This window comes from Pectinophora gossypiella, chromosome 13 (assembly GCF_024362695.1).
Source record: "Pectinophora gossypiella chromosome 13, ilPecGoss1.1, whole genome shotgun sequence".
NCBI classification, from domain to species: Eukaryota; Metazoa; Arthropoda; class Insecta; order Lepidoptera; family Gelechiidae; genus Pectinophora; species Pectinophora gossypiella.
In genome coordinates, this window is record NC_065416.1 from 1,365,780 (window position 1) to 1,392,999 (window position 27,220).

Sequence of the window (27,220 nt, forward strand, 5' to 3'; positions counted from 1 at the left end):
ATATTATTTAGATTGTAATAATACTGTTTGTTTATAGTTGATGCAGTATGCACTTGGAAGGTTTGTATTTATCCGGCGTGTTCGTACGTGTACGCACAAATTCCCTTCGTACGAGAACGCGTCTGAAGTGTGACCGAAACTTATACGTCAAAAACGCAATTTACCATACCGTTTATCAACCCAAACATGCAGGATAATAGTTGTGTAACGGTATTTTTATGAGCTAAGATCACTTAAGTTTCTAGGGCAGGGCGTTATACGCTTATCTCCCACGAGTATTCACTTAGAGTCCCCCAGTAATCAGCTATTACCATAGAATAAAAAATAATACTACGTATAAAACGGTAATTCTCCGCTTGCACCAATGAAGATAAAAACTAGAACCCAAACTTTAACCCCAAATTTAGGTGGCAGCATTGTTGAGTGTTCTTAAATTTTAATAGGTCTACATAGTAATGCTTGTTCGTGAAAATTGGAAATTTTATGGGATTTTTATCCCACTCTTACACCTGGCCTTCTTCAAGGTTAGAGTGAAAAGGCACTTTCTAGATAAGCATGTCCCATCCTCGACCACATCGTCTGTATCAGGTTAGATTGCGGTAAAATGCTTAGCCATAAAAAAAAACTTACTAGGCTGTGAAGCGCTCCATGGAAGCGTGGAAGTCCCTCCGGTGCACGGCTCGTCTCAACACGTGAAGAGGGTCGTAGTATTGCTGCCACACGATTGGCTTCGGCACGAAGAGACCTTGCTCCAAGTTCTCCGAGCCTTTTGGAGGTGGTCTGTATGTTGATAACTGTGGGAAATATGTAACGGTCAATCTATCTCCCTAGCGTTATCCCGTTTTTGACAAGGTCCGCTTCCTGAAGATTTGACAGGTCCAGATTTTTACAGAAGCCTGCCTGTTTGACCTTCCAACCTGAACAACAACCAGCCCAATACAGGTGGATTGTATGTATTGGTTATTATGAGCCTGGATAGAATAAACTATACAAAAGAACAAATGTATTATTTGTAAAGAGGTATTTTCAGTTAGGCAATTGTCAACATTGCTTACAATATCATCCGACCGTAAAGTCTACGGAGATGTTGGGCGATATTTTGTTAAACATTCAACGTCATTGTATAATACTTTGAATCCAACGGCGAAAGATTTTAAAAACATTTGAAGACCCTTCAAATTTCCAAGTTATAACTGACACATTGTCAAAGAATACATTGGCAGTTCGCATCATCAAAGAATATTTTTTATGATGCGAACTTATTACCTCTTTGAGCACAGTCTCGAAGTTTCTGGTGTGCGCGTTACCAGAACGTTCTGGCATCAGCTCCAGTAGTTGCGAGTGTGTCTTGTCTCCAGCCGCGAGGAGGGTGCTCACTTCTAAGCGGGATTGGGTTAGCTCATCATTACCTGGAGGAAAAGGGACAGTTTGAAATGAGTAGGTAGTTTATATGGGCAATTCTTATTACATCGCAGTTATGAAGTCTCGAGTAATTTAAGGAAACTCACCAAGGTTGGTCCTAGAAGAGACGAGTATGGCGAGGAAGGTGAGAAGCCCTTCCACCATAGCGTCTTGCTCTATAGCCTGCACCGGCGACATCGGCGCCATGCTCAGCCACTCCCGTACTCCGAACCTGAGGATAAAGATAAGAGATTTGTACTTCTGGTTGCTAGTTCATTCATATTGAACAAAAATACTTAGGACACGGAATCATTTTACTTTTTCGGATAATCAAGTGATTCAAGCCTGCAATGTAAGGACATTGTTTGGTAAGGACTAAACAAAGTGTTACAAAGTGATTTTGACAATGTCCCCATCGGGAATCAAACCCGGACCTCCAGATCGTGAGCCCAACGCTCTAACCACTAGACCACGGAGGCTGTTTGCTACTCAGGTCGTTAAGCAATTTGTTTACTCACATATCAATACACATATCGAGGAACTGGTCGGCGGGCAGATGCGCGGCGCAGATCTGCAGCCAGTAGATGTCCATGTCGACCATGCTGTTGCAGAAGTTAGCCTGGATGTACGTCATCGCCTGCCCCTTGATCTGTAGGCCGTTGCGTACCCATACGCCTGCTAGGATCTCGTAGAAGAGGCTCTGTTGATGAAGAGATTTCGTCAGTATGCTTGGTTTACATTGGATGGACAGGTTCGACGTATATGATCAACCCCATCAAGTAATAATTGGGTATAGGGCTAAGAAGATAATTATGATGCAGTTGGCTTAAAGGCGGCCGGTCCGAACCCCGGTACCGGACTTGTACGAATGAGAATGATTGTATTTATTTTAAGTGTAATTTTCAGTGACACAGTTGGTTCGACCATTATAGACTGCGATACGGCTCACCACCTATCATGTTGGTCTAACAGAATGCTCGGCGAAGCGTGGTACTGAGTTCATTTTAATCGAATTTTATACCTACCGTTTGTACGGTCACGAGTACTAATATGTATACACTTTAAAACCATGTCACATTAACTTTTTTTGACAAATTAAACCGTAAGACTCAGTAAATGTCAAAAATGATAGTGCGACAGGGTTCTAAAGTGGGTACATAATATTGCTCATGACTGTACCTTCCCCCTTGCTCCTTAGCGACTTACGTCCATTTAAGACTAAAGATCCAGAACCGTATTACTGAATCGTTCGTTTTCGATTCGCGTGCGAAACTATATACCCATTTCACGTAGCATATCAGAAGTTGTCATTTGCAAGATGAGACGGGTATGTATTTTCGCACGTGAGTTGGGGACGAACGGTTCAAAAATACGAGCCCCAGAGAGGGTGAGGTCGACACCCGATACGAATTGGTGCGAGGCGGAGTTACCGTTCTATATGTAGTATTATTCTTTATTCTATGCTGCTGTTTGGTAATAAGGGTTAAAATGGCCACATCGAAGCAATTCATGTAAGAAAGCTATATTTCTATTTGACATTTGATAGCATTGCGAACTTACTTTTATATGCGCGAATGGCAAATTGCAATATTGCTTTATTAGATAAAGTGCTTCGATGTGGCCTAACTCCTTAACTTTTAACTCCCAAGGACGCCTTTTGCAACTTTGTTTTTTATACCAGCAACAAAGTTATTGTATTATTATATAACAAACCAGTATCAATTGGAAATCACAATCACACGTTATTACGTTGTCAATAGAGGCCTTTGTATAATTACTTAGGTTATCACGCAGCTCTTTCAACAGGCCAGATAAAGGACACAGATAAACAAGGAATACTCCACATACAATTGAAATGATTCTTAGTAAATGGCAATCACGGTTAAATATAGAACTAGGTACTTTGTGAAATAAGACTCTTTCACTGGGTACTTTGTGGAATACGACTCTTTCACTGAGCACTTTGTGAAATACGACTCTTTCACTGGGCACTTTGTGAAATACACTCCACTTTCATCAAGACTTCCTACATACTCGCCGGTTTAAAACACTTTGACCTGCAGGGCTAACAAGCGCACCGTGATAAAATTATCATCTGATTCAATAAATTTTGTCGAAATCAATAAGTTTGCTTTTTACCTAACATGCGTGTCACGTGATTTTGTTCGTATTTTGATAGAACGACATGACTTATTTGGGTTCACATATTAGCACCAATCGATAAAACGACATAATTATATCGTCAGCATCGATAAAATGACCGTGACTAAATTTTATCTTTATAGGCCTACTGGTGTCTCTTGTTTTAAATAAACTGGATCAGTAGGGCTAACATGCGCCACGTGACAATTTTTTAAAGCGGATGAGACGTTCTTAATTCAATATGTTAAAAATATGAATCGTCATTTTTGAATAAACATTAAATTTGAATTTGAATTCGATCCTGGCATAGTTATTTTGCTTCCTCTACAAGTATCAATCACAGAACATAAAAAAGCCATTTTCCACTGCTGGGCCCAGAAGTTCCCCTTGATCAACCAGCGGAGGTATAGAGCATACTCCAGCACACTGCTTGCTTTAACGTAACATAAATCCAAGCAACAAGGGTGCAAGCCCTCTTTGATTACTTGTTGCTCTGCCCACCCCATTGTGGATTACTAGCGTGTGTTTTTGTACGTATATAAATCCAAGTATTTCTCATGAAACCACGATGACTAAATGGAGGTGAAAAATAAGAAATATAATAGGTTTTAAATTACATTGTCCTGTTAACAATCAGTCGCCTACCAACCTACAAATACAAATATAGATATTTTATTGCACCAAAATAAAAGAAAATATTCACAAAAGAGACTTAACTAGGTACATTGTAAATGGCGGCTTTATCGTTTAATGCGATTTCTTCCAGACAACCTAGTAAGGCGACCTATTACTACTAGATATTAAAAAAAAAACATTACATTAGCATAGCATTCCTGAGCATCCCTTTAGAAACCTGCCGACATTATGATGACAAAAAAATGGGTGCGATCGAAACCGAAAGTATGACAAAGAGCTTTTGTTGATAAACAGAGGGAGCGGGGTTCCTACAGTGTTGCCAGCGACGAAGAATTACCACCATTGTGTGGAGATTTGTCACTTTGTTATATAAAGTAACTACAACATGTAATTCTTTTCTTTTTTGTATATTATTAACTGTTATTCCATTTGCTTCGATCCTGAGACACTTCTCTTGCTTCCTCCACATTCATCAATCGCTGGAATCAATGGAATTCTATGGTCTCTGCTTACACCGGTGGGAAATAGACGTGAGTTTATGTATGTATGTGTTAATTATATTTTTTTTATCAAAAATAATGTATTGTAATAGCAGTTCATGTGTTTTGTCTTAAACCTAAACCTTACCTAATACGAGTACTAATAGATACCAATTACTCATAAAAAAGAATATATTTTAAATAAAGAACAGAATTAAATTTCGCGTATTTTCTTTATGAGATCAGGACAGTACGAGTACGTACAAGTGCAAACAAGTCAAACCGGTCCGGACAGTTATATGGAATCGTCGAGCACGCGCCGCACATATGCTTAGCATACAACGGGTTTATTGAACTACATTACGCTTCCTCGATTTCTAAGTGCCACTTTTACACGTAGGAAGTTCGGTGTTTATCGTTTTATAATTCTGTAAAAAGAAATTAGATTATCGTTTAAGAAGCTTCAATATTATATTTTCAATTTCATATAAAAATAGCAAAATCAAATAATTACATTTTGAGTCCAAGAGAAACAACCTTGTAACCAATACAGAAGCAGGCAAAAAAGTTTAATTCCGCAATAATATCTCCCCGAAATTGGTAATACAATAGCGAGGCTGGCCACCCAGACGACCTCGGCTCGCACAAAGCAGTGGGTGAGCGTCCTCCGCCATGTCCGTCCGACGCGCGCGCGCCTTGCTCGCGGTACTCGCGCTAGCCACCTGCGCGCATGCGTTGCTCGACGACGCGCTTGAAGTCATCAAACTCAGCAAGGAGATCGGCGAGGAAGTTCTAAGCTCATGGGACATTATAGGAAAGCCATTCAATGTCACCGGTGGCGTCGAACTGCCGCTCGTCAGGCGGCGGGAGAGGGAAGTGCTCGCGCGACTGGGACAAGTCTCCAGGGCGCTTGAAAAGCTAGAACTTGGCGTAGAAAAGTCTGAAACGATAGCCATTTTGATAGCCAAGAGTGTCGGCAGGGGAGCGCGGCTCGAGCTGCGTTTGTTGGAGATGTCTGATTTGTTAAGTCGAATCGCGTCAGCTGATCGACGGATGAGGGAATACGTGAGGTACCAGAGGGAGTTAGAGCGGGATACGTTGGAGAACTTCGCGAAGTGGTGCGTATCCCACGACCCTGGAGCGTTGCCGGATCTACTAGAACGAGTACATTCACTCATCGTGCCTCCTCACAAGAACCTTTTGGGTAGAGGGTTGCTGCAACTGGTTCTGGATGATTTACAGGTTTGTATCCAAGGTCGCATCGGTTGTCGATTCGTACCCACATTTCGTAAATATCGTTCTGATTTGAATGCCGGCGGTTTCCGGTGAAACGATTGAAAACTGTGTTGAAGAGGTAAACAAACAACAGGCGATATCCGATGAGTCGATTGGATATGCCAAACATTACTTAAGACGCTTTCACGACTTTCTTGAGTGTTGCAGTATTTTTTGTAAACAGATGTTGTGAACTAAATTGCAAAAATCACAAGTGTTAACTTAATAATGAACTTTATAATGATACATCTTGAGTTCCCAACAGTATTTAAACAGTAAGTTGTTTCAGTCATAGATATAGCCATATAATTAATAATATTCGTATTTCATTATTTCAATGACGAGAGGTTCACAAACCGTTAAGGCCATAAGCACAAAGAGATCGGTCGCTATCATGACGTTTGTTTAACTGTAACGGATGACTCAGACACTTCTCGTCGTGTTAAAACCATTTAAGTGGAATTGGTTATAATAATTCTTGTTATTTGTTTTGCCTCATGAAATATACAAAATGATTCTAGTGATTTTTGTCGATTAACCTCTCATCTGCCGAGATACCAGACACAATAGATTTTACATTGTGTCTGGTCGAGATCCGCGTTCCGGCAGATGAGAGGTTAAGTCTCATCTGTCGTCCGAAGATCTTTAAAGTGCGGCAATTTATTGAACAGAAAACATAAATAAGTAACTAGCGGTGATCATTATTATCATATTCGCTTGTAACGTGGAAATTTAAACAAATCGTTTTGGCCTAAGCCAATTATTCCTTTATAAAAATATTTTGAATATAGCCAATTTAATATATTACATTTGCCATTGTTTTAACATGATAGTTATAAGGTTTATTTTTTCATGTTGGCTCCGGTTTATTGTCTATGTATATGTCTGTCTGATGCTGTCGAAAGTGATCTATTCAAAAAAATAAAGTATATTTTATCTTCAGTGGAAAAGAATGAATAAAGGGATCCTATTATCTAAGTAGTTTGCAGACAAAACGAGTAGTAGACTTCAACGATGATTATTTATCATAATAGGCATAATATTATAACTACTTTTGTAAAATATGTATACTCGTCTGTCACCCTTTTTTTGTTTTAAACCTAGAGGTAGGCATTGGTGGTGTTCATCATCATCATCATCAACCCATTAACGTCCCCACTGCTGGGGCACGGGCCTTCCCTATGGATGGATAGGGAGATCGGGCCTTAAACCATCACGCGGGCCCAGTGCGGATTGATGGTTATTAACGACTGCTAATGTAGCCGGGACAAACGGCTTAACATGCCTTCCGAAGCACGGAGGAGCTCGAGATGAAAACTTTTTTTTTGTGGTCACCCATCCTATGACCGGCCTTTGCGAAAGTTGCATAACTTTAACAATCGCAGACCGAGCGCGTTCATTCCAACTTAATTTTAAACTTAATTTTAATTTGATTTTACAAATTTAAAAATAGTGCTTTCCTTTACTTACGATAAGTGCAAGAAAGAGAGAGGTAGTTTTGGTACTGGCAAACTAAATTAAATTTCGTGCCTACTAGAATTAGCACCATCTTTATACCTTGGTCTACAGCTAATACTACACTTAATAGTGTAATGAACACCAAGATACATCGCCAATTAGTAATAATGAAAAGGATAAGAAGCCAGGCCGGGTTATGAGTGCGAGTTGATTGACCTTTGTGTGCTATTTTAGCATAAATGAGCGTCAGCTAAGTCTAATGACATCAGGTTAGGTAAAAGCAGAGAATAAGGAATAATACTACGTATAGAACGGCCACTCTCCGCTCCCCACCAGCGGCTGAGTTAGGTTTACCCCACCCAAGGTTGCGCGGCTGAACTATAAACAAAGTACAGTCTCACAAAGTGATTTCGACAATGTCTCCATCGGGAATCGAATCAAAGCAAGGAGGCCGTTATTTCTTATCGACTTTTAACAATTCGTACTTAGACAATAATTCCCTCTCATAAAATTAAAGAAATAACAAAACTAGAGAAACTGGTCTTAGACTAAACACTTCAAAAGACCGTTCGTGATTACGTCATCATGAGAATGAGGGTAAAAGTTCATACATGTGCATGTAATGAAAGCGAGACAGGATGCATTGTCTGATCGCGTGTAAATGATTCAAAGTGACGAGGGAAGTGTGTATAGGGGCGCGTGTTTGTCAATGGGGGCATAGAATAAAGAAATCATACTACGCGCGCGGACCTAACCCCCTCTGGGTCTTAGTTTTAGTCTTACATGGCAGCTAAGGAGTAATAAAGACTCGCGGACTGTTTGTCTCCCTCGCACTTACGGGCTAGGCAGCATGGGAAGAATGAGAATTTTGTATAGTGTCCAGGGTGTGATAGGGACAAGTGCATTTGTTTGGGTTTGGAAACCAGAGACCTATTTCTTAAAGGTTGTAAATTACATCGTCAATTTGGTGTTAGTCGCTTAGAATAAAGTCTTTTTTGTTTTTATCGGGATGATAAGAAGGTTACCAAATTGTTTTGTTTATTTTTTTTTTCATAATAAATTGGGTCGTGTACTAGGTTCAAGATAAATTATGAAATTCTGTTTACTAAATAAAGACAGATCTAAAACTAACGAAAATCATTTACTTCTTTCTATTTAACTTATTTATGAATTTTAATCAAGAAAAATGTAATAATAAGTGATTTTAATCAAGAAAAATGTAATAATAAGTGCGACATTTTATCACGTTTTTCTATGACGTCACAGTGTGCTTTTTCATACAAATTCCATAATAATTTCGTGTTTTGACGTTTAGTAAAAAGTAACTGAATTGACTAGTTGGAAACTAGCCTATTCGGGGTACGGCATCAGGCATGTTTCTAGACTAATGTTTAAAAAAATAAAATAAAAAAAATCATTCAATGATATTCCCGTTTCCTCCCTCACTGTGGTCACAGCTTAGCAGTAACAGATGACTCAGTGGCGGGTCAAACAACTTTGATTGATAACCGTACACATTATATGACACGCTATAATAGTTTTGAGGTTAAAAACTGTTTAGAATACTGTTATTTCAAGATTGGCCCCGATTCCTGCAGACACCTCCTGATTTTAAGTTGTACTTGCACCACCAAAAAGAAAAAAGATGGCTGATAAATTCGACTTAATTTATTTCCACGGGCAAAATTACTTTAATTTCAAAAATTCGACGCTGACGTCACAAACTGACGTATCTCAATTTTTTTGCGAATCTGAGTTGCACCTTATGACATTGTCAATAAGACACAAATTATTTTAGCAAAAAATTGCAGATACGTCAGTTTGCAAAGCCAGGCACGAATTGTAGAATAATATGTTAGTTAGTTCAATCCAGCTCTACGCGATGCGGGCGTTGCGCATTATTATTATTTTATTGTACGAAATAATAATAAGTATTATTATTATTAGCACCCTGGTATCACGACACAAGTCCACCGGATACGAGTCATCACTTCTAGGTACTTTAGAGTTGATAATAGGTTAACATCGTGCGCCTGCGCGTCACAGCTGTGCGATATGGTCCCGATGTGTTATTATAGAATGATTATAGATCGTAATGTAACACTATTCAGAGCAAGCTAACCGTAGGCAGCATTTGAAGCTTTTTTTATTCGTCAAAATAAAATGTTTCAACATCAATGGGGAAGACCGCATTTGAAGCTTTTTTATTCGTCAAAATAAAATGTTTCAACATCAATGGGGAAGACCGTAACGGCATCTGTGGTCTAGTGGTTGAGCGTTGGGCTCACGATCCGCGGAGGTCCCGGGTTCGAATCCCGGTGGGGACACATAACAAAATTCACTTTGTGATCCCTAGTTTAGTTACGACATTACAGTCTGCTTCGGAAGGCACGTTAAGCCGTTAAGTTAAGTATGTAGTCCTTACATGAGTCATGTCAGGGGCCTATGGCGGCTCACCAATAACTTTCACACCAGGGTTGATGACGTTGGTAATCCACCTCATAACCCACGCGATAGTGTAATGGGGAAGAATTTACCCATCATACATGATCTATGAACTTATTAACACTTTAGAAAGTTGATATAGAGGTCTACATAACAATAAAGACAATAGGTACCTATAAAGCTCAAGAATACATTCCTAATAAGGGTAGTCAGAGATACAGTCATCGTAAGATAAACAACAATTCATTCATAACAATTTATTCGTCAGAAAGTAAGTAAAGTACCCTCATTTCACGGAGCTTTATTAGACCAACAACGTGAGATTTACACTATAACATTGTAAAATCTATTGTTTCTACTGTATCGACCAGCCCTCGCTTAGATCAACACCTTTATCTACAAAGATAACATTCGCTGCGTCTATTGGTCGAAGCCCTCGATATAACTCGCGCCGTGCAGACGTCGCTGATCAGGGGTTAACTAATGACATAACAAATAACTATCGACACAAAAATAAAAGTATCTGATCTGTAGCACGTGTAACTACTAATGGCGGCAACTAATCACTAATTACGGTAGTAATTGAGAACACAGAGTTTTCTTTATGGGAACTAATTAGTAATTAGTAGTTACTAATATATATTATATAGTGGCCCCGATTTCTGCAGACACTTCCTAATTTTAAGTTATACCCGTTATTTTGTTATCATTTTCGTAAGCAAACCATTTGACGTGTGCTGTCAACTTAATTCTGACGGGTTATTGGCTAATAATTTGCGTCGGTTTTTAAAATCCTGCCTGTCTAAAAATGACGTGTGTTCGATAAAAAATATGCTTTCTCTAAAACAGGTAAAACTTAAAATAAAATTAGACGGTGTTTACAGGAATCAGCACCATTAGCTTCATAAAATTAGGCCACATATTTTTATTGAAATGTCATCATCAATTTAAGAGCCACGCTCTTGTCGATGTAGCATTCTCCATTCTTGTCTATCAAGGGCCAATTCTTTGACTTATAGAACACGACGTTTGCCTCTGACTACCCCAATTGGAAATATTACCCCTTGACTACTCCTATAGGAAGGTACTTAACTGGTATTAACAGTTATAATACCTTTTTAAAAATAAACAAAATAAGACAGAAGTTGATAACCAAATGTGAGAACAGAATGGAAATGTTACAGCCATTCAAAATCAGGGAGCTAGAAAGAAATAGCAATAGGAATACGTGACGTCACGTGCTCTTACTGTTTCTCTCTTCTAATCCTGTAACTTGTTCAAATTCAAATTCAAAAATATCTTTACTCAGTAGGTAACGTTACACTATGAATCGTCAATTTTTACATAACGAACGTCTCATCCGCCTAAAACTACTGCAGCTACTCACAACCTGTATAGCCGGGGGAAAGAAGCGGCAAGAAAAACCTAGGCACAGGGCCCTAGACGTTCTTTAAAAAAAAAACCTAAAATATTGTTATACAATTGAGTAATTTAGCTGCCTAATATCAGTTCTCAGACGGTTAATCCCATGCATTCATATCTTCTAAACAATTACTAACTTGCTCCCATGACATGTGTTATTATCTAATAATTTCTAGATCCTATTAGACCAAGGCCTCCGTGGTCTAGTGGTTAGAGCGTTAGGCTCACGATCTGGAGGTCCGGGTTCGATTCCCGATGGGGACATTGTCGGAATCACTTTGTGAGACTGTCCTTTGTTTGGTAAGGACTTTTCAGGCTTGAATCACCTGATTGTCCGAAAAAGTAAGATGATTCCGTGCTTCGGAGGGCACGTTAAGCAGTTGGTCCCGGCTATTAGCCGTAAAAACACCTCCACCAACCCGCAGAGCAGCGTAGTGGAGTATGCTCCATACCCCCTCCGGTTGATTGAGGGGAGGCCTGTGCCCAGCAGTGGGACGTATATAGGCAGTTTATGTATTAGACCAAGGTAGATTACCTACTTTTTTGAGCCTATCAGGTTTCCAGGTCTATTGTTGGTCTAAATGGAACCTTCACGGTCGATTGTCTTTGAATGACAGACTAATGAGCGATGCGTTTGTCGTCGAATTAGCTTGTTTTACTATTGTAAGACCGTCACAGCTGTAAGTTTCAAGTACAATTCAGGAGGTTAAAAGGCCACATTGAAACAATGCATTTCACCTCCCTAGCATTATCCCGTTTTTCACAGGGTCAGCTTACCTAACCTGAAAATTTGACAGGTTCGGTTTTTTACAGGAGCGACTACCTGTCTGACCTTCCAACCCGCGAAGGGAAAACCCAATTCAGTTTAGGTCACATACCTCCGGAAATGCATTTCTCGGGAATGTTTTCCTTCACCGCTGAGCACGTGATAATCATACAATACAATACAATACAAATACACTTTATTGCACCAAAATAAAAAGAAATAATTACAAAAAGTCATCATTTATGATCCAAACATGAATTCGAAATAAATTCGACAATCATTGGCCTGTATCTAAATTTATGCACAATAAAATCTTTATCTTTCTTTCTTTCTTTGGTTTAGGCCTCTGCTGGATTCGAAACTGCGACCTCAACGTGAGAGGCAAGCTTTCTACAAACTGGGCTACCACGTCTTCAACAAATTCAATCAAACAATGCATTGAGGCTTCAATTGAAACAATTAATTCATTTAAAAAGCAATATTACGATTTGACACTTCCGCATATAAAAGTAAATCAAATCTAATATACTTTATCGCACACAAACAAAACATATAAACATTTGTAAAACATTTAGCAACAGAACAAATGGGCGGCCTTGTTGCTCTGAAATAATTTCTTCCAGGCAACCACTACTAGGAGGCAAAGGTGCAACAACAACGGTTAATATAATAACTACAGTTAATATTTATACAAATACGCTTATCATAATAAATAATGCGCGCGCATGCGTAAGCGCGCAATGTCAACAAATGTCAAATAGCAGTATTGCTTTTTTTAGATAAATTTGCTTTAATATACACTTGATATATACATACATACATCAACTCACGCCTATTTCCCACCGGGGTAAGCAGAGACTATAGAATTCCATTTGCTTCGATCCTGACACACTTCTCTTGCTTCCTCCACTTTGAATCGTCAATTTTACATAACGAACGTCTCATCCGCCTAAAACTACTGCAGCTTCTCACAACCTGTATAGCCGGGGAAAAGAAGCCTCGGCACAGGGCCCTAGACGTTCTTTACAAAAAAATAAAAATAAACATAAAATATTGGTATACAATTGAGTAATTTAGCTGCCTAATATCATTTCTCAGACAGTTAATCCCATGCATTCATATCTTCTAAATAATCACTAACTTTATAATAACCTTTTTGTAAAGTTTTTGTTTAACTACTGTCTTAAAACAGTTGAAAGGCAAATGGCAATAGGCTCGCCCCCTATTACATGGGACTTAAACATAGCTGTAATGTTGTATGTACCTTTATAAATAAATAAATAAATAATAGCTGTCGAGGACTGGGTGTATATACTATACACCTCTGCCAATCCCTTTGGGGATACAGGCGTGATGCTTTGTATCTTATTGTAGATACATAGAGTGCTTTGATCAACCAGCACTGGAGCAGCGTGGTGGAGTATGCTCCATACCGCTTCCAGTTGATTGAGCTGAGGCCTGTGACAAGCAGTGGGACGTATATAGGCTATATATTTACTTTTTTAATTATCGTGTTTTGCCCCGTAATGCCTCTGGTATTGCCAGTATGTATATTGAGAAAAAAGTATTCAACATTATCTTTTTTACACGAAACCTATTAAGAAACAAAAAGCACAACAATGGCTTAATCGCCTTTTAAATCTATATTAGCAAAGCATTTCCACTTACTATTACGTTTCTAAGAAAACTATTATGGTTTTTGCTTCCGAATCTTGAACCTAAACCTGTTTGCCAGCAGTACTGTGGCCAAGGAAATTGCTTGTGAGGAGTCATCTCTCAGTTCAGTGCGATATGTAGGAACTCCGAAGCTTTCCTTTTCCGGCGATAAGAAAATGACAGATATAACTTAAAATTTGATGTGTCTGCAGGTATAGTCACTGTGGTCATATCCATAACATAACAAATAGTTTATTGCACACACAGGAAAATCAAAAGGATCTGTGGTTTACCGGCTTGTTTATCAAACGGGGACCGCCGGATTGAACCCAGGTACCGAACTTGGACTAATGACTTATCAATTTAAATTAAGTGCAGTTTTTTAACACAACCTCCGTGGTCTAGTGGTTAGAGCGTTAGGCTCACGATCTTGAGGTCCGGGTTCGACATTGTCGAAATTACTTTGTGAAACTGTCCTTTGTTTGGTAAGGATTTTTCAGGCTTGAATCACCTGTCTGAAAAAGTAAGATGATTCCGTGCTTCGGAGGGCACGTTAAGCCGGCCCGGCTATTAGCGGTAAAAACACCTCCACCAACCCGCAGTGGAGCAGTGTGGTGGAGTATGCTCCATACCCCTTCCGGTTGATTGAGGGGAGGCCTGTGCCCAGCAGTGGGACGTATATAGGCTATTTATGTTTATGTGTAAGTACCTACAGTTTTGACTAACACAGTTGGCACGACCTGTATAGCCCATAGCCCACCCCTACTGTACTGTGTAGGCCGCCATTTGCCATTTACTTAGTTAAGAGTCTTTTTGTAATTATTTCTTTTTATTTTGGTGCAATAAAGTGTATTTGTATTGTATTGTATAGACGTTGATGAGCTCGGTGGCGCAGCGGTAAACGCGCTCGGTCCGCGATTGTTGAAGTAAAGCAACTTTCGCAGAGGCCGGTCATAGGATGGGTGACCACAAAAAAAAAAGTTTTCATCTCGAGCTCCTCCGTGCTTCGGAAGGCACGTTAAGCCGTTGGTCCCGGCTGCATTAGCAGTCGTTAATAACCACCAATCCGCACTGGGCTCGCGTGGTGGTTTAAGGCCCGATCTCCCTATCCATCCATAGGGAAGGCCCGTGCCCCAGCAGTGGGGACGTTAATGGGCTGATGATGATGATGTATAGACGTCTATACGGCTCACCACCTACCAGGTTGGTATAACAAAAAGCTCGGTGAAGCGTAGGTGCTTAGTTCATCTTGTAATGGATCTACCTCTGACTACCCTAATTGGGATATTAAGATTCTTGCTCCGTTCAGTTTCGCATTAGACTTGATAATGAAAGTTTCTCGTCTATTCAGTGTAGACCTCGAATAGGAATCTTAAAAATACCTAAAGTAGCTATCCTCATTCTGATGTCACCGTTTTTGACGTGACTTATTGTACGTTTGCCGCAGATGGCATTAACTACTTGGCCGGAATGACGTCACCACTAGTCGAGATAAGTAGTTCGCAACTTAGACACGTCTAGGCAATCTAAGACAATAGGTATCTGTGCAAGGACGCATTGGAACCTATTTAATGTTGTGATAATGAATACAATGGCCCCGATTCCTACAGACACCGCCTAATTTTAAGTTATATCCGTCACTTTCTTACCCGTCGAAAAGGAAAGGGACGGATGATTGTCAACCAGTTAATTTTAAAACGAATGTCCCTTTCTTTTAAACGGATAAGAAAATGACAGGTATAACTTAAAATAAAATTAGATGGGGTCTGCGGGAATTAGCACCAATGTTGACGTTAGACGTAAAATCTATATGAAGTGAAAGATCATCAAGGTCTATTCTCTGACTGACTCACTCGTCATGAAATCTCAGAACCTTCAAGTGCTAGGAGTCTCAAGGCGGGATTATGCGAAATTCATACCCTAAGTGGATAAAAAGGGGTAGCAATTTTTGTACGAAACGTCCATCGTTTTAATAGAAGGGTTTCGAAATTACTAGAAATTACTCATTATTTAAATTTGGTTATGGTAGCTTACGCACTATATCCAATATCCGGCATCCGATATCTCTAAGTAATTTTCTACTATCCGTCATTGACGGACTCTAATAACCTAAAAGAATTACGTGGAACCGCAATGCATTCATTCGATATTTCAGTATATCAGGTAAACTGTTTATTATTGTTAATACCTACGCAGTAAGGCCGACTATTGTAATCCTATCGCTTGTATTTTTCTTTATATATTTTCCTGGAATAAGGTTGTTTTATTAGCTATTTTCTGTTACTAGTCAAAACCTGTATAACTTGTGCGTAATAATAACTACAAAAATGAAAAAAACTTGATAGTTAAAAAATATTAATGGGAAATTGTCTATAGTGGGGAGCATGCATGAAGACTTTATGAGAGTGGAAGAAGCGAAAGCGGTGTGTCACGCTCGTAGTAAGTGTAACTCCGTGGTCCCTGCCAACCCCAACGGGAAAAAGGCGTGATCTCATGTATGTCATGTAGGCATGACATGCCTGGATCGTGATCAAACGCACTGAAATCTTTTAATGAAAATAATAGACAAGATTCTACTGCTAAAGACAACATACATACACACGGTCACGAGCATTAATATACACTTTGGTACCATGTCACATTAACTTTTTTGACAAATTGAACCGTAAGTCTCACTAAATGTCAAATATGTTAGTGCGACAGAGTCCTAAATTGGGTACATTATATTGCTAATGACTGTACATGAGATCACGCCTTTTTCCCGTTGGGGTAGGCAGGGACCACGGAGTTACTACGATCGTGACACACCGCTTTCGTTTCTTCCACTGTCATAAAGTCTTCATACATGCTCCCCGCTATAGACAATTTCCTATTAATATTTTTAACTGTCAAGTTTTTTTCATTTTTGTAGTTATTATTATACACAAGTTGTATAGGTTTTGACTAGTAATAGATAATAGCTAATAAAACAATCTTATTCCAGGAAAATATAAAGAAAAATACAAGCAATATAAAGAAAAAAAAGCGAAAAGACCAAGAGCTTCTAGATTAGAATTCCCCAAAGCCTAAACAAAGGAAAAATAGCAACCACACAAATACACTACTGCATATTACAGCGTCAGCTGACACAGCATACGGATTTAATAATCAAAATAACCAACTAACACCCACAAACACTGCAAAACCATCTTTATTACCAGTAAATACAACCTATCACACACGCAGAGAAAATACCACGTAAGACTTATAGATAATCGTACAAATATGTAACGTATAAACAAGGGATAAGAGCCACAACAATGACAAAGTAAACTTGTCGAGCTAACAGTTTTAACATGCGGGCTAGTGTTGTGAAATGTTTGGAACTAATCGATGTCGATACGGTAAATGAGGATTGCAAACGTCGTAAATGTAGGGTATATTCAGTGACATATATAATTTTATAATGCCTTTCAGTTATGAAGTTTGACGTTCCAAAAAAATAGTTTCTTAAGTGAGAAATTCCAGCTAAAATTAGTGTTATGTAAGAAAGATCTAAGTATAAAAAAGTAAATTATAACTCTTTACCGCATTGTTCCGAATTAGGGACAATCGCAATAACTCGTAAGCGTAACGAACAGATTGGTTAACTACAAAGCTAGTCAATGAGCTCGATAAAAAAGATTACGAGTACGTTCATAATTTGACTTCACGCGTGAAACGCGATAGCCAACAATCGATTAAGTTACATTCTCCAAAACAATGAATCGTTTTCCCGTTTCCTCGAGGAAGCGTCATTTGTCAATGAGCAAATAAAACAATTTGATTTACACCGCGAAAGGTCAACGTCTTCGTGTCGGCGATCGGAGGTGCCTTCTTTCAGTCGCGGTTCTACTGCGGACTGGGTCACCCGTTTGTGAAACCAGTAAATTGAAGTTTGTTAAAATAATTGAGTTTAACCATTCGAAGTTACCAACATAAATTTGTTTTTATAGCCCTTGACCTAAATTACCGATTACGAAATTGTTTATAGAATCTGCATCAATGTTTTGACAAGAGAAATATAAGATCGATGTTGACGTGAGAACGTGGGACATCACTAAAGCGACCCCACTCGCGATCCACAGTCCCCTCGCGCGCAGTGCACGCCGGGCTGTCTCGGAAAACGTTTCACTTTCCATTCGCGCCGCCATGCGTCTCGCAGCGCTCTGTGCGCTGTTCGCAGTCGCTATTGCCGGTGAACTAACAACCGTAGACTACGTCAGAGAAAAGTTCTACACTCTAGAAGAAGACCTGTGGAGCAATGTCACAGATCCCATGTGGAGAGACACGGGATTGGGAGGGGACGTCGAGCTAACAAAGGCGTTCGTCGCGTTGGACCAACAGATCGAATCTATACCGAGGTCGCCGAGGCCTCCGCTGAAATCGTGGTTGTGGGAGAGAACGTTAGAGAAATTGCAGTTGATAGATGGGTTTTATAAGAACTTTGTGGACTTTGTGAAGCGGCAGTCGGTACCGGGCGCGGTGCCTGCGCCGGTGAGGGAATGGCTGGACTTGGCCGAGCAAGTCTTAATGGATCCGAAGAGCTCGGTAGCGCAGGCTGTGAGAAAGATACACGAGGTGTTAGCGCATGGGGATATATTCCGCACCGCACTGCAGGTAATACGGGAAGTGCTTCATTGATGAGTAACGCGCGATGCCCGTATATCGTGTCAAAATGAGACAAAGGACAATCTGATCCGTTATTTGTGTAGAATGTCAGTGACTCGTGTGTTTTGCCGATCGCTCGATGCGTGTGTGTAGCATATTTTGATGTAATTCGACCCTTGGAGAGTGCGGTTTATAAACACTCATTGGTATTAATGAAGTCGGTCAACGCGAGAATTGAATGTGAACATTATTAATTAACTAATTACTTGAAGAGGGGTGGGTTGAACTACACCACTCGGCGTTCACACACTCATTACAGCGAAGGCCAATTTAAACTATCAAAGTAAACAGTATTTCCCTGTAAACATGGAGGAACTTCTGTCTATTTTGTAATGATAACTACACTCAGTAGTTTATCGTTATAAACTCGTGTAAACAAATACACTAAACTAACATTCTATTGAATCTATAAACAGTTACTATTTAGATGTCTCTAACAAGCATACGAAAATCCTTCCAAACATTGAATACAACCAAATCAAATCGATTACAACCTGTAGACGTTAAACGAGTCAGAAGCAAACTTTTGTACCCTAAGTAGAAACATTCAACGCTCAGTAACCAAAAAGTTCCCAAACGAAGCAGTTCTTTGATTATAGTATAATCAGTACCCAGATTTGCATGATTTGGCAGGCGCTTAGCGTGACCAGAGAAACCGAGAGTTTTCACCAAAGTAGCTACCCGAAAACTAGGTCCAACATAAACATGACAGCCAAAAAATGAAGAGGAGCATGGTTTTTTACCACTTTAACAACATTTATATTGTCCTATTCAAAGCTTTATGAGGTACACATTTGGTCAAAATTTTAGCAAATTAAAACATAACTCTAAGTCCGACCGCACTTAGAAGGCGCGTTCGTACAAATGCGTATAGTGAGAGTCCTTCAAAGAATATATCCATTATGTAGATCGTCAAAGATCAGTATTTGTACGTTTACCTACGACGCTTTCTTTTCGCTTCGTTAATAACTGTGGAGCGTATGATCTGCCTCCACCGGTTCCTGTCCAGCGCTTCCCTTACTATTGTGTAGAACTTGGATGACGACGCTCATACGCTCCAGGTGCAACCCTGAAGCTGACCACGATCCTCAGATATGAGGGACCGACCAAGAGAGAGAGAATAACTGTGGACTGCAATTAACAAACATTTTATCAGCAGGACCATCCCGACCTGTGCGAGTTCCAGCTGTCCCAGCACCAGCTGATCTACGATATGTACAACACCATCTCGCTCACAGAGATCAAGGGCTACGCCATGATGCAGTTCTCTTGGATGCTTCTCAGGATATATGGGAAAGGTATGGTTGGGTTTTAGTAAATTACCTACTTTGTGTTCCCTAGTTTGGTTAGGACATTACAGGCTGATCACCTGACTTTCCGAAAGTGATATGATCCGTGCTTACACAAGTGCAGAGTGCAGACAATATAAAAGAAAAATACTATAGGCTTCTTAGAACTATAAAAAATAAATAACCCCGCAATAAGTACTATAGGCTAGAACTCAAGAAGCCTACATAACAAGCGTACTGGTTCGTGATTAAAGCCATAAATTAGCCAAGACCATCAAGGCAGTGCAGTTTAATGGAGTATGCGACACGATGCAATGCAATATAAAGTCAGCTGAATCATATAATGATAGGTTTGCCATTCCCATATTGCACAAGCAAGAAATAACAAGTTATTATATAATTCACGAGGTATTGGAATCTCATAGCTATTTATCTGTTGCTGAGTTACATTGGGTTAAAATTAGTGTTTTTTTAGTTTACTTTAAGAACATAACATTTTTACTAACTTGTAACATGATCTACACTAGATCTCAAATTTCTCCTAAATTTCGTCTAAATCGTTTCCGCGTTTTAACCTCGAAAAGATAATAGATAGAGTTACTATCGCATTAATATTATTAGTGTGAATGTGGATTTATATTTAACCAGGTATACAGGACCATAATGATGAATCGTGATAGTTGTAATACTACGAAAGCCTGCGAACTGACAAATCAAACATTTGCAAAGGAAGTGATACAGAAACGTGCTATTTGCTTAGGTAACATTATGAGCAATATCAATAAATAAACAGGCATGTTGTTGATGTATGACTTTGTTAACATTATAAACAAATATTGATGATGTTATTCAGACGAGAAGTAAAATAAATTTATCTTTCGAAATGTATTGACATTGTTGAATTATATTTTTCGGGCGTATAAGTGTCTGCAAGATGACTTTAAGTTTTCGTGGTCCAGTCGTTGATCGTTGGGCTCACCAACCAAAGGTCCCGGGCTCGAATCTCGATGGGGACATATCACAAAAATGACTTTGTGATTCTTAGTTTCGTTAGGCGTTCAATAGTAGCCCTAACATCAGGGTTGCTGAGGTTGGTAATCCACCACATAAATATAACGATACATAAGTATAGGATAAGAACTTAGCAAACATTTATATTACCAACAACAGCCACTGGAATTCTGATATGAGTAACCCTGAACTCACTCAGTCGCTAAAACGAATCAAGCTCACGTTTCGGCAGTTTGCGATACTCATTCTGAGAATTATCAATTAAATGAGTCTCTCTTTATTGCCTTGCTGTAAACATTGAACGTGTTCATATATCAACGTTCCACGGATGGTCAGGAACAGATGGACATAACTTATCTATAATGGCAAGTCGTGGAAGTCTACCTACAGTCACGTCCTGGCTATCTTTGGCTGCAAATAGTTTTTTAGATAACTTGGAACTTTGTCTACTAAAAAATTAATTTGGTCTACAGACACACGCATACAAAATAAAATAAAAAGATTCGATACAGACAGCCAATCAACAGCTCTGTATTTAACACGCCAGGTATGTAAGTGTGTTGCAGCAGCGCAAAACGAAGCTGGGTCTTAAGGAAAATTACATTTGTCAACGAGATACCTGGCGCTGCAAGGGAAGTAGCGAATACAACGAAAAAGAAGAGATTAGGTTACATACTAGATAACCGCCATATATTTCTAGAGCATATGAATATTTATATAATATTATAACAATTTCAGGCAACTTCACACAAGAAGCTAGTCTGACAAGAACGAGGTATGGAGAAAGGACATCTCAGACTGCAGCCGCTGCCAGGGCTGCGCTGGTCTTGGCGCAGCGAGACCTGTACCGATGTGATCCTCCACATCATAAGCTAGGTGAGTCTTGGCTACTTTATACAGACTTTTTCCTTGCGTTGACGGTATATTTATTTTTTATAATGTCTGACCCCCTCCCCCACGGGTTGGAGGGGAGGCCTGTGCCCAGCAGCGGGACGTGTATAGGCTATTTATGTTATGACTTTGTCACAAGAAAAGGTGAGTTGTGTGCTATTGCTGGCAACTATACACACACTTCTGTCGTGCCCGTGGCTTCTCATGCTTTGGGATTGGCTGATAGTAAGAGATAGGCGCTAAGAGTGGAAAAAGACGTAAATCACTATATAGTCAGTACATAAGACAGATTACTCAACCCGGCCCACATGTTACTGAGAAATTTTATAATATATCTATTGGGGCAACCATTTTTGTTTTTGCCACCACAAATTTTCTAAAGCATCCAAATCAAAACTTCAGGCGAGACCTACGCAGAGGTAACCCGTCTCCTCCAAGGGTACGTGGAGAACGAAGTGGACATGAATACGGAAGGGACCTGCCGAGACAACTGCGCCTACTACACCCTGGCTGAGAACCACCACTGCTTCGCAGACCAGTTCTGTCAGAAGCAGAAGATTTGCAAAGGAAGAATCATTGACTGTCAATATATTGATTCTGATATGTGGATATGTCCTGCGGTGAGTTTTGTTTGATAGTTATTACATAAATTTAAACAACTGAATCCCGTGATTTTTAAACTTGTGTTTTGATTCGAATTGCTTATATGAATATAATGAACCGTGACAGATCATAATTCTATTTCTAATTCTACGAAAAGCACGCCAAAAATTCTAGAGTCAATTCAACGTAAAGTAGTAATAATTGATTAGACGGTAAAGTTGTTTGCATATTAATTAACTAATTAATACACCGATAGAGTTGTAGGGAATGCGATAAGCAAAACAGCTTATATTACGGAAGTATGTGTCGCCATGGCAATAAATAAACGTGCACTATTTGTACCTTTACAATGTCCTCGAAACTAAAAGCTAATACTGCCTTTTGGAAGATCCCGAGGTGTTTATACTCAGCTTTCACGTTGGACATTCTATTTTTGAAAATTAGGTTGATTTGATCGCGCCAAAACACTTGTATCTTTTCTTCTCTTAGCTGTATGAGTAAATTTTATATTGACATGTAAATATTGACATTACAGAGGCTACACAGCAACAGGCGGTACGACTGGATTGAATACGAGAACGGAAGAACATTCGGCAGGGTCGGCAGCTGCATGCAAGGGACGACCAAGGTGAGACTCATTTCATATTCAGAGCGGATGTTGGCCAGTGTTGGGCCAATGCGCAAAATGTGAATTATTAATGTTCGTTTGTTTGCGTTGGGCGACTATTAGGAATGTTGGTCGCAGTGATTATAATTTGTTGTTGCGTAGTCATTTGGAAGGATAGACAAGTGATATTTTATCGTCAAAACGATAATTTTCAAAACACTCAAGTTTACTATATCTATTCTCATAACAGTAAAATATTATGAAGACTAAAACGCAATATTATTCGTGTGAAATCTTAACGGTTATATTAATATTTGCTTTGGCTTATCTATAAACTGGGATACCCAGGGTCAGTGGGTCAATGATAAATCGAGGCGCAAATAAAATCAAATATACAAGGCAAGCTTTTGCCCAGACGATTTTTGTTGATAATATTGTGTTCTCCAAGAAACATGTTTTTAACTTGGTTTATCGATATACATTTCAATTATAATTTGTGATTTCTAAGGTGGCCTTAACTCGACAGTCATCAAAAGTCATCAACAAACTAATATAAACTGTAGTGGAACAAAGTATGTCACAGTATAGCAACTCCCCAGGTGGATTCGTGGTGGCGATGGCTGTTTTGGCACTGTTCCTACTGCATGTGCCTATGCGACGACGCGAGCTACGACTCTGATCGCTACTTCAGTCTCTGGGATGCGACATCTGACGTCAAGAACAACAAGTTAGTCCCTTCCGTATGGGACGCCCGCACACCAGTGTAGGGAGCTAGGGAGAACTGGACGCATGGATGGGTCTTTTAGGATCCGTGACCTGGACAATGCTTCTGGAGGCTAAATTTCTAGAATTTTCGTAATCGATGCTTCACTCTTTTGATAATAACCCACATAATTGCCTCCACTTCTTGAAAATGTATTACTTCTACGATCCCATGTATCGTTCTGTACTTACTAATGTAAATAATAATCCATTTTAATTCCAAAAGGTCGACTCGTGGTGGAAATGGAATCTCCTCCACTGTTCGTACTGCATGTGCCTCTGCGAGGACGAGGCCGATGATGCCCAACGCTTCTTCAGCATGCGGGAGGCTGTATCCGACGCTGATAAGAACATGTCAGTAAGACGACTGACGAGGCTCTTAAGTCATTTTGGGCATACCAGCTGCGTATATAAGCTGCTTTTTAATTCGGGATAGCATGATGCTTTTGGGTTCTTAAGCTCTCCTTTTGTATATAAGGCGCGATTTAATTCGTCGGGTATTCTTAACTATATCGGGTAACTTTAGGACTCCCTTCGGTACTAAAACAAATAACAGGGTTGTAAATATTATGAATGCGGTGAGGAGATTTCATTCCAGGTACTTGTCATTTTCCAGAATCTTTTTTCAAGGTCTCGAACTAAAAGCATGGGTGTGCGGGTGTTAATTTCTCCATAACCTTTTAACTGATATTTTAATTGGTTTCTTTGTAATTTCCAGGGTAGTAACTGGGTTGAAACTGGTGAAGCTCGGAAGAGTGTTCCACCTTCAAGTAGCGGAAGGTACTCTTGGGGAGCGAGGCGTGGTGACGCCAGGGAACTGGGTGCCGGTGCAGAAGTTCGACCCTCTAGACCCTGGCATGAGGGACGGGGTGGACTTCCACACACTGTCGTACGAGCGGAGAGCTGTGGATTTGGATGAGCTGGATTCGCCCGCTGGTAGCATCTTGACTGGAGTTAGGTAAAACATTTTTTTCTTTATTGTACACAAATAAATAAAGAAAAAGGCGAGCTACACTCAGCAACAGATTTCTTATAGAACTTTACTGTCATTTCAGTCAATTTTACTGTCATTTACATTGCTGGTTGATCAGGGAAACTGAAAGATACCAAGAATAAAGTGAGATATGATTCTAAAAAAATAACAACTGGAATCCACTTAAAACATTTAATGAACACAAAATGTCTATAGAATCGTGCAAATGGATTAATCACACAATCGTACTAAAACATACCCTACAATTGATTTCAGATTCCGAATGCTGGGTGCTCACTTGCACTTCGAGATCCGCTCCACCCCCTTCAACTTTACAACAGGAAGACTCTACCCGGAGAAGAGCATATGGCTCAGTAACGACAATACTGACGGAAACGCCGAAAAACCCAGGTGAGCTACAGTGCCAAGTTACAATTTCTTCAGCTGATGTGGGCTTTAGAGAGCTCGTTTCTTGAAAGAAGACAGCAGACAATGGTGCTGCTTCTGACAGACACTAACACTATACACTCGTCGTAAGTGAAGCATTGCACTATTATTAGAGCTGTCAGTTTAAAATAAAATTGAGTTTTGTACGCCTGAATCGGCACCATTATGGTGCTACATTTATTTAAGAGATTTGTGGTGACGTGTGGACTAGTGTGGAGTGTCTATATGGCACGACAAAACCTAAAGAATTTTGACTGGACCACGTAGTCTATACCACCACCATGGCATTCTACATCTCGTGTTTGAGAAGACGAGGTTAGAAGTTGGATGCGTAAGTTCATGTTATGAACTCTTTTTACATAAAATAAGCTCATGATTGTATGCCAATTGGAATAGTCCATCACAAGCCGAATCGAGCACAAACACTCTCTTTCATTCTCCACTTCTTCTTCTATCGTGTAAACAACGTGTAACGACATGTAACGACTATTTACTTATTATCAATAAATATTAGCAGAGATCCATCGCACTCTTTTTAAACCTCAAGTTTCCTATTTCAGAAAACGCCTAGAGCTCCACCGGCCAGACATCCCGACGCGAACGCAGACGCCTCTCCCAGTGGACTCGTCACACGACCAGTACATCGAGTTTACACACAGCGACTTCGAAGCCGACGCTGCGCAGAGCACCGTGCCGTTTATTGATATTCAACCCGTCATGCCTATGAAAGGTGCGTTCTGTGGTCAAGCTAATGTGTTATAATTTAAACATAACGAAACTTCAAAACTAAATCGGACATCACTTATGACGCTTTACAGTTTTAACTTCTCAAAACCGAGATTTCCAGACACAATAGTTAAACAATGGGGTTTTGATTTTAATAGTACAATCAGTCCTACGATTTTAATGTGTTGCTAATGGATGCACTTGGATGTTCTCTAGTTTATAAGGTTAAAATGCAAAATAAACTGCAAGTTTCGGAAGCTCAGAAGTCACCAAATAACGCTAGCTAGCTAACTAACATCTAGCAATATATATATAGAAACATACACCTACGCGCAGTGATAGAGACCCATCAGCGTACTTACTACGTATTTACTCGAGTGCCACCTCGAGTATAGGGTATTTGACTGGCTCAAAGATAAATTATAAACTGCCAATATATAAATAGAAGCCAGTCTAACATGATCACAAATCAATCTCATTTTATTTTTCGACTTATTTTCGAATTTTACTTCGGAAATAAGTAACAATGAGTACGCCGTTTGACAACTTTTATTGATGACGTCACAGGACATTCCCATTTAAACTCCATACAAAACTTTCGTTTTGACATTTCATAAAAAGAATCTCATTTGACTAGGTTGTAAATTAGTCTTTTTTTTAAGTATTATGTGGTGGATGGCGCTGTAACTATACATTCTCCGTGTACTCCCCAGGCGCGTCGTTAGCAAGCGGCGCAGGCGTGATCCACCGCGGGTCCCGCGGCTCGGGCGGGTTCCTCGCGGTGAAGCTGTCTACGTACGACTTCGCCCGCCACGTGCGCGCAGCCGCCCCACCCACGGCTTTCGAAGAGGAAGACACCACAGAGTTCTCACCCGCCATCAATTAGTTAACAATTACTGTACTTTAGATTATACTCATCTTTTGTAATTAGCTTTAAGTCTAAGTAAATTTTGGTATAATAAAATTTTGGTGAAATTTTATCACGTGCTTCATTTTGGTGAAAAATAATGGTTTTTGGATAGCGAATTAAACGTTCATCGTATAAATTACAATTGAAATACATAACCTGTTTTTATTCAATAGGTAACACTACTAAACACGGAATTACATAAATAGTTAACAAAAATAATGCTATTTACTGCACTCGTCAAAAAGCCCGCCCCTGACTAATCCGGGCGCGAAGGTGCCCATTACACTAGCCGCTTTTCGTATAAATTGATTTTAAAACTGGCTGTCTAACTGTGAGTCTATATAAAACGGTCTAGACTTTGCGTATCTACGTTCCACTCGGGAACGGTTTTTGATTGTTAACTTTGCATAATTTAGAACAATAACGTGGTGATACAATAAGCGCCAACATTACTTTTACTGTACCTAAGATTATATAGTTATATGTATAGAACGGTAACTCTTCACTCCACGCCAATTCGTATTTGACGCCGAACTCACGCCCTCTGGGGTCATACTTGAGTCACATGGCCGTAATGAGTAAAAGAAAGCGCGCGGACTGTCTCGCTCGCACGTGCATTAGTCGGAAAACGA

General features: G+C 39.7%; 2 protein-coding genes across 8 annotated transcripts in view; one reads left to right on the forward strand and one right to left on the reverse strand.

Moving 5' to 3' along the window:
- LOC126371686 (E3 ubiquitin-protein ligase Ubr3) overlaps nt 1-27,220 on the reverse strand; it is an 86,469-nt gene that overhangs the window by 18,283 nt on the left and 40,966 nt on the right. For all 3 annotated transcript variants that reach the window (XM_050016983.1, XM_050016982.1, XM_050016981.1), the window contains exons 10-13: nt 1,920-2,101; nt 1,509-1,633; nt 1,267-1,409; nt 631-794 (exon numbers count right to left, since the gene is read on the reverse strand). In XM_050016983.1, the coding sequence (XP_049872940.1) occupies nt 631-794; nt 1,267-1,409; nt 1,509-1,633; nt 1,920-2,101 (614 nt within the window). The remainder of the gene's footprint in view (nt 1-630; nt 795-1,266; nt 1,410-1,508; nt 1,634-1,919; nt 2,102-27,220) is intronic.
- LOC126371706 (uncharacterized) lies at nt 5,307-26,658 on the forward strand. Of its 5 annotated transcripts, none has more exons than XM_050017022.1 (10): nt 5,307-5,900; nt 19,526-19,667; nt 21,408-21,545; nt 21,963-22,180; nt 22,699-22,791; nt 23,759-23,886; nt 24,251-24,490; nt 24,782-24,916; nt 25,513-25,682; nt 26,392-26,658. In XM_050017022.1, exons 1-10 carry the CDS (start codon nt 5,331-5,333, stop codon nt 26,562-26,564), a joined length of 2,007 nt encoding a protein of 668 aa, XP_049872979.1. In that variant the 5' UTR covers nt 5,307-5,330; the 3' UTR covers nt 26,565-26,658. The 5 variants fall into 5 exon arrangements, with proteins under 5 accessions (XP_049872979.1, XP_049872978.1, XP_049872980.1 ...); XM_050017021.1 differs by lacking the exon at nt 23,759-23,886 and adding an exon at nt 23,370-23,497 and having other exon boundaries at nt 5,308-5,900; XM_050017023.1 differs by lacking the exon at nt 23,759-23,886 and adding an exon at nt 23,370-23,497 and having other exon boundaries at nt 5,309-5,900; nt 19,529-19,667.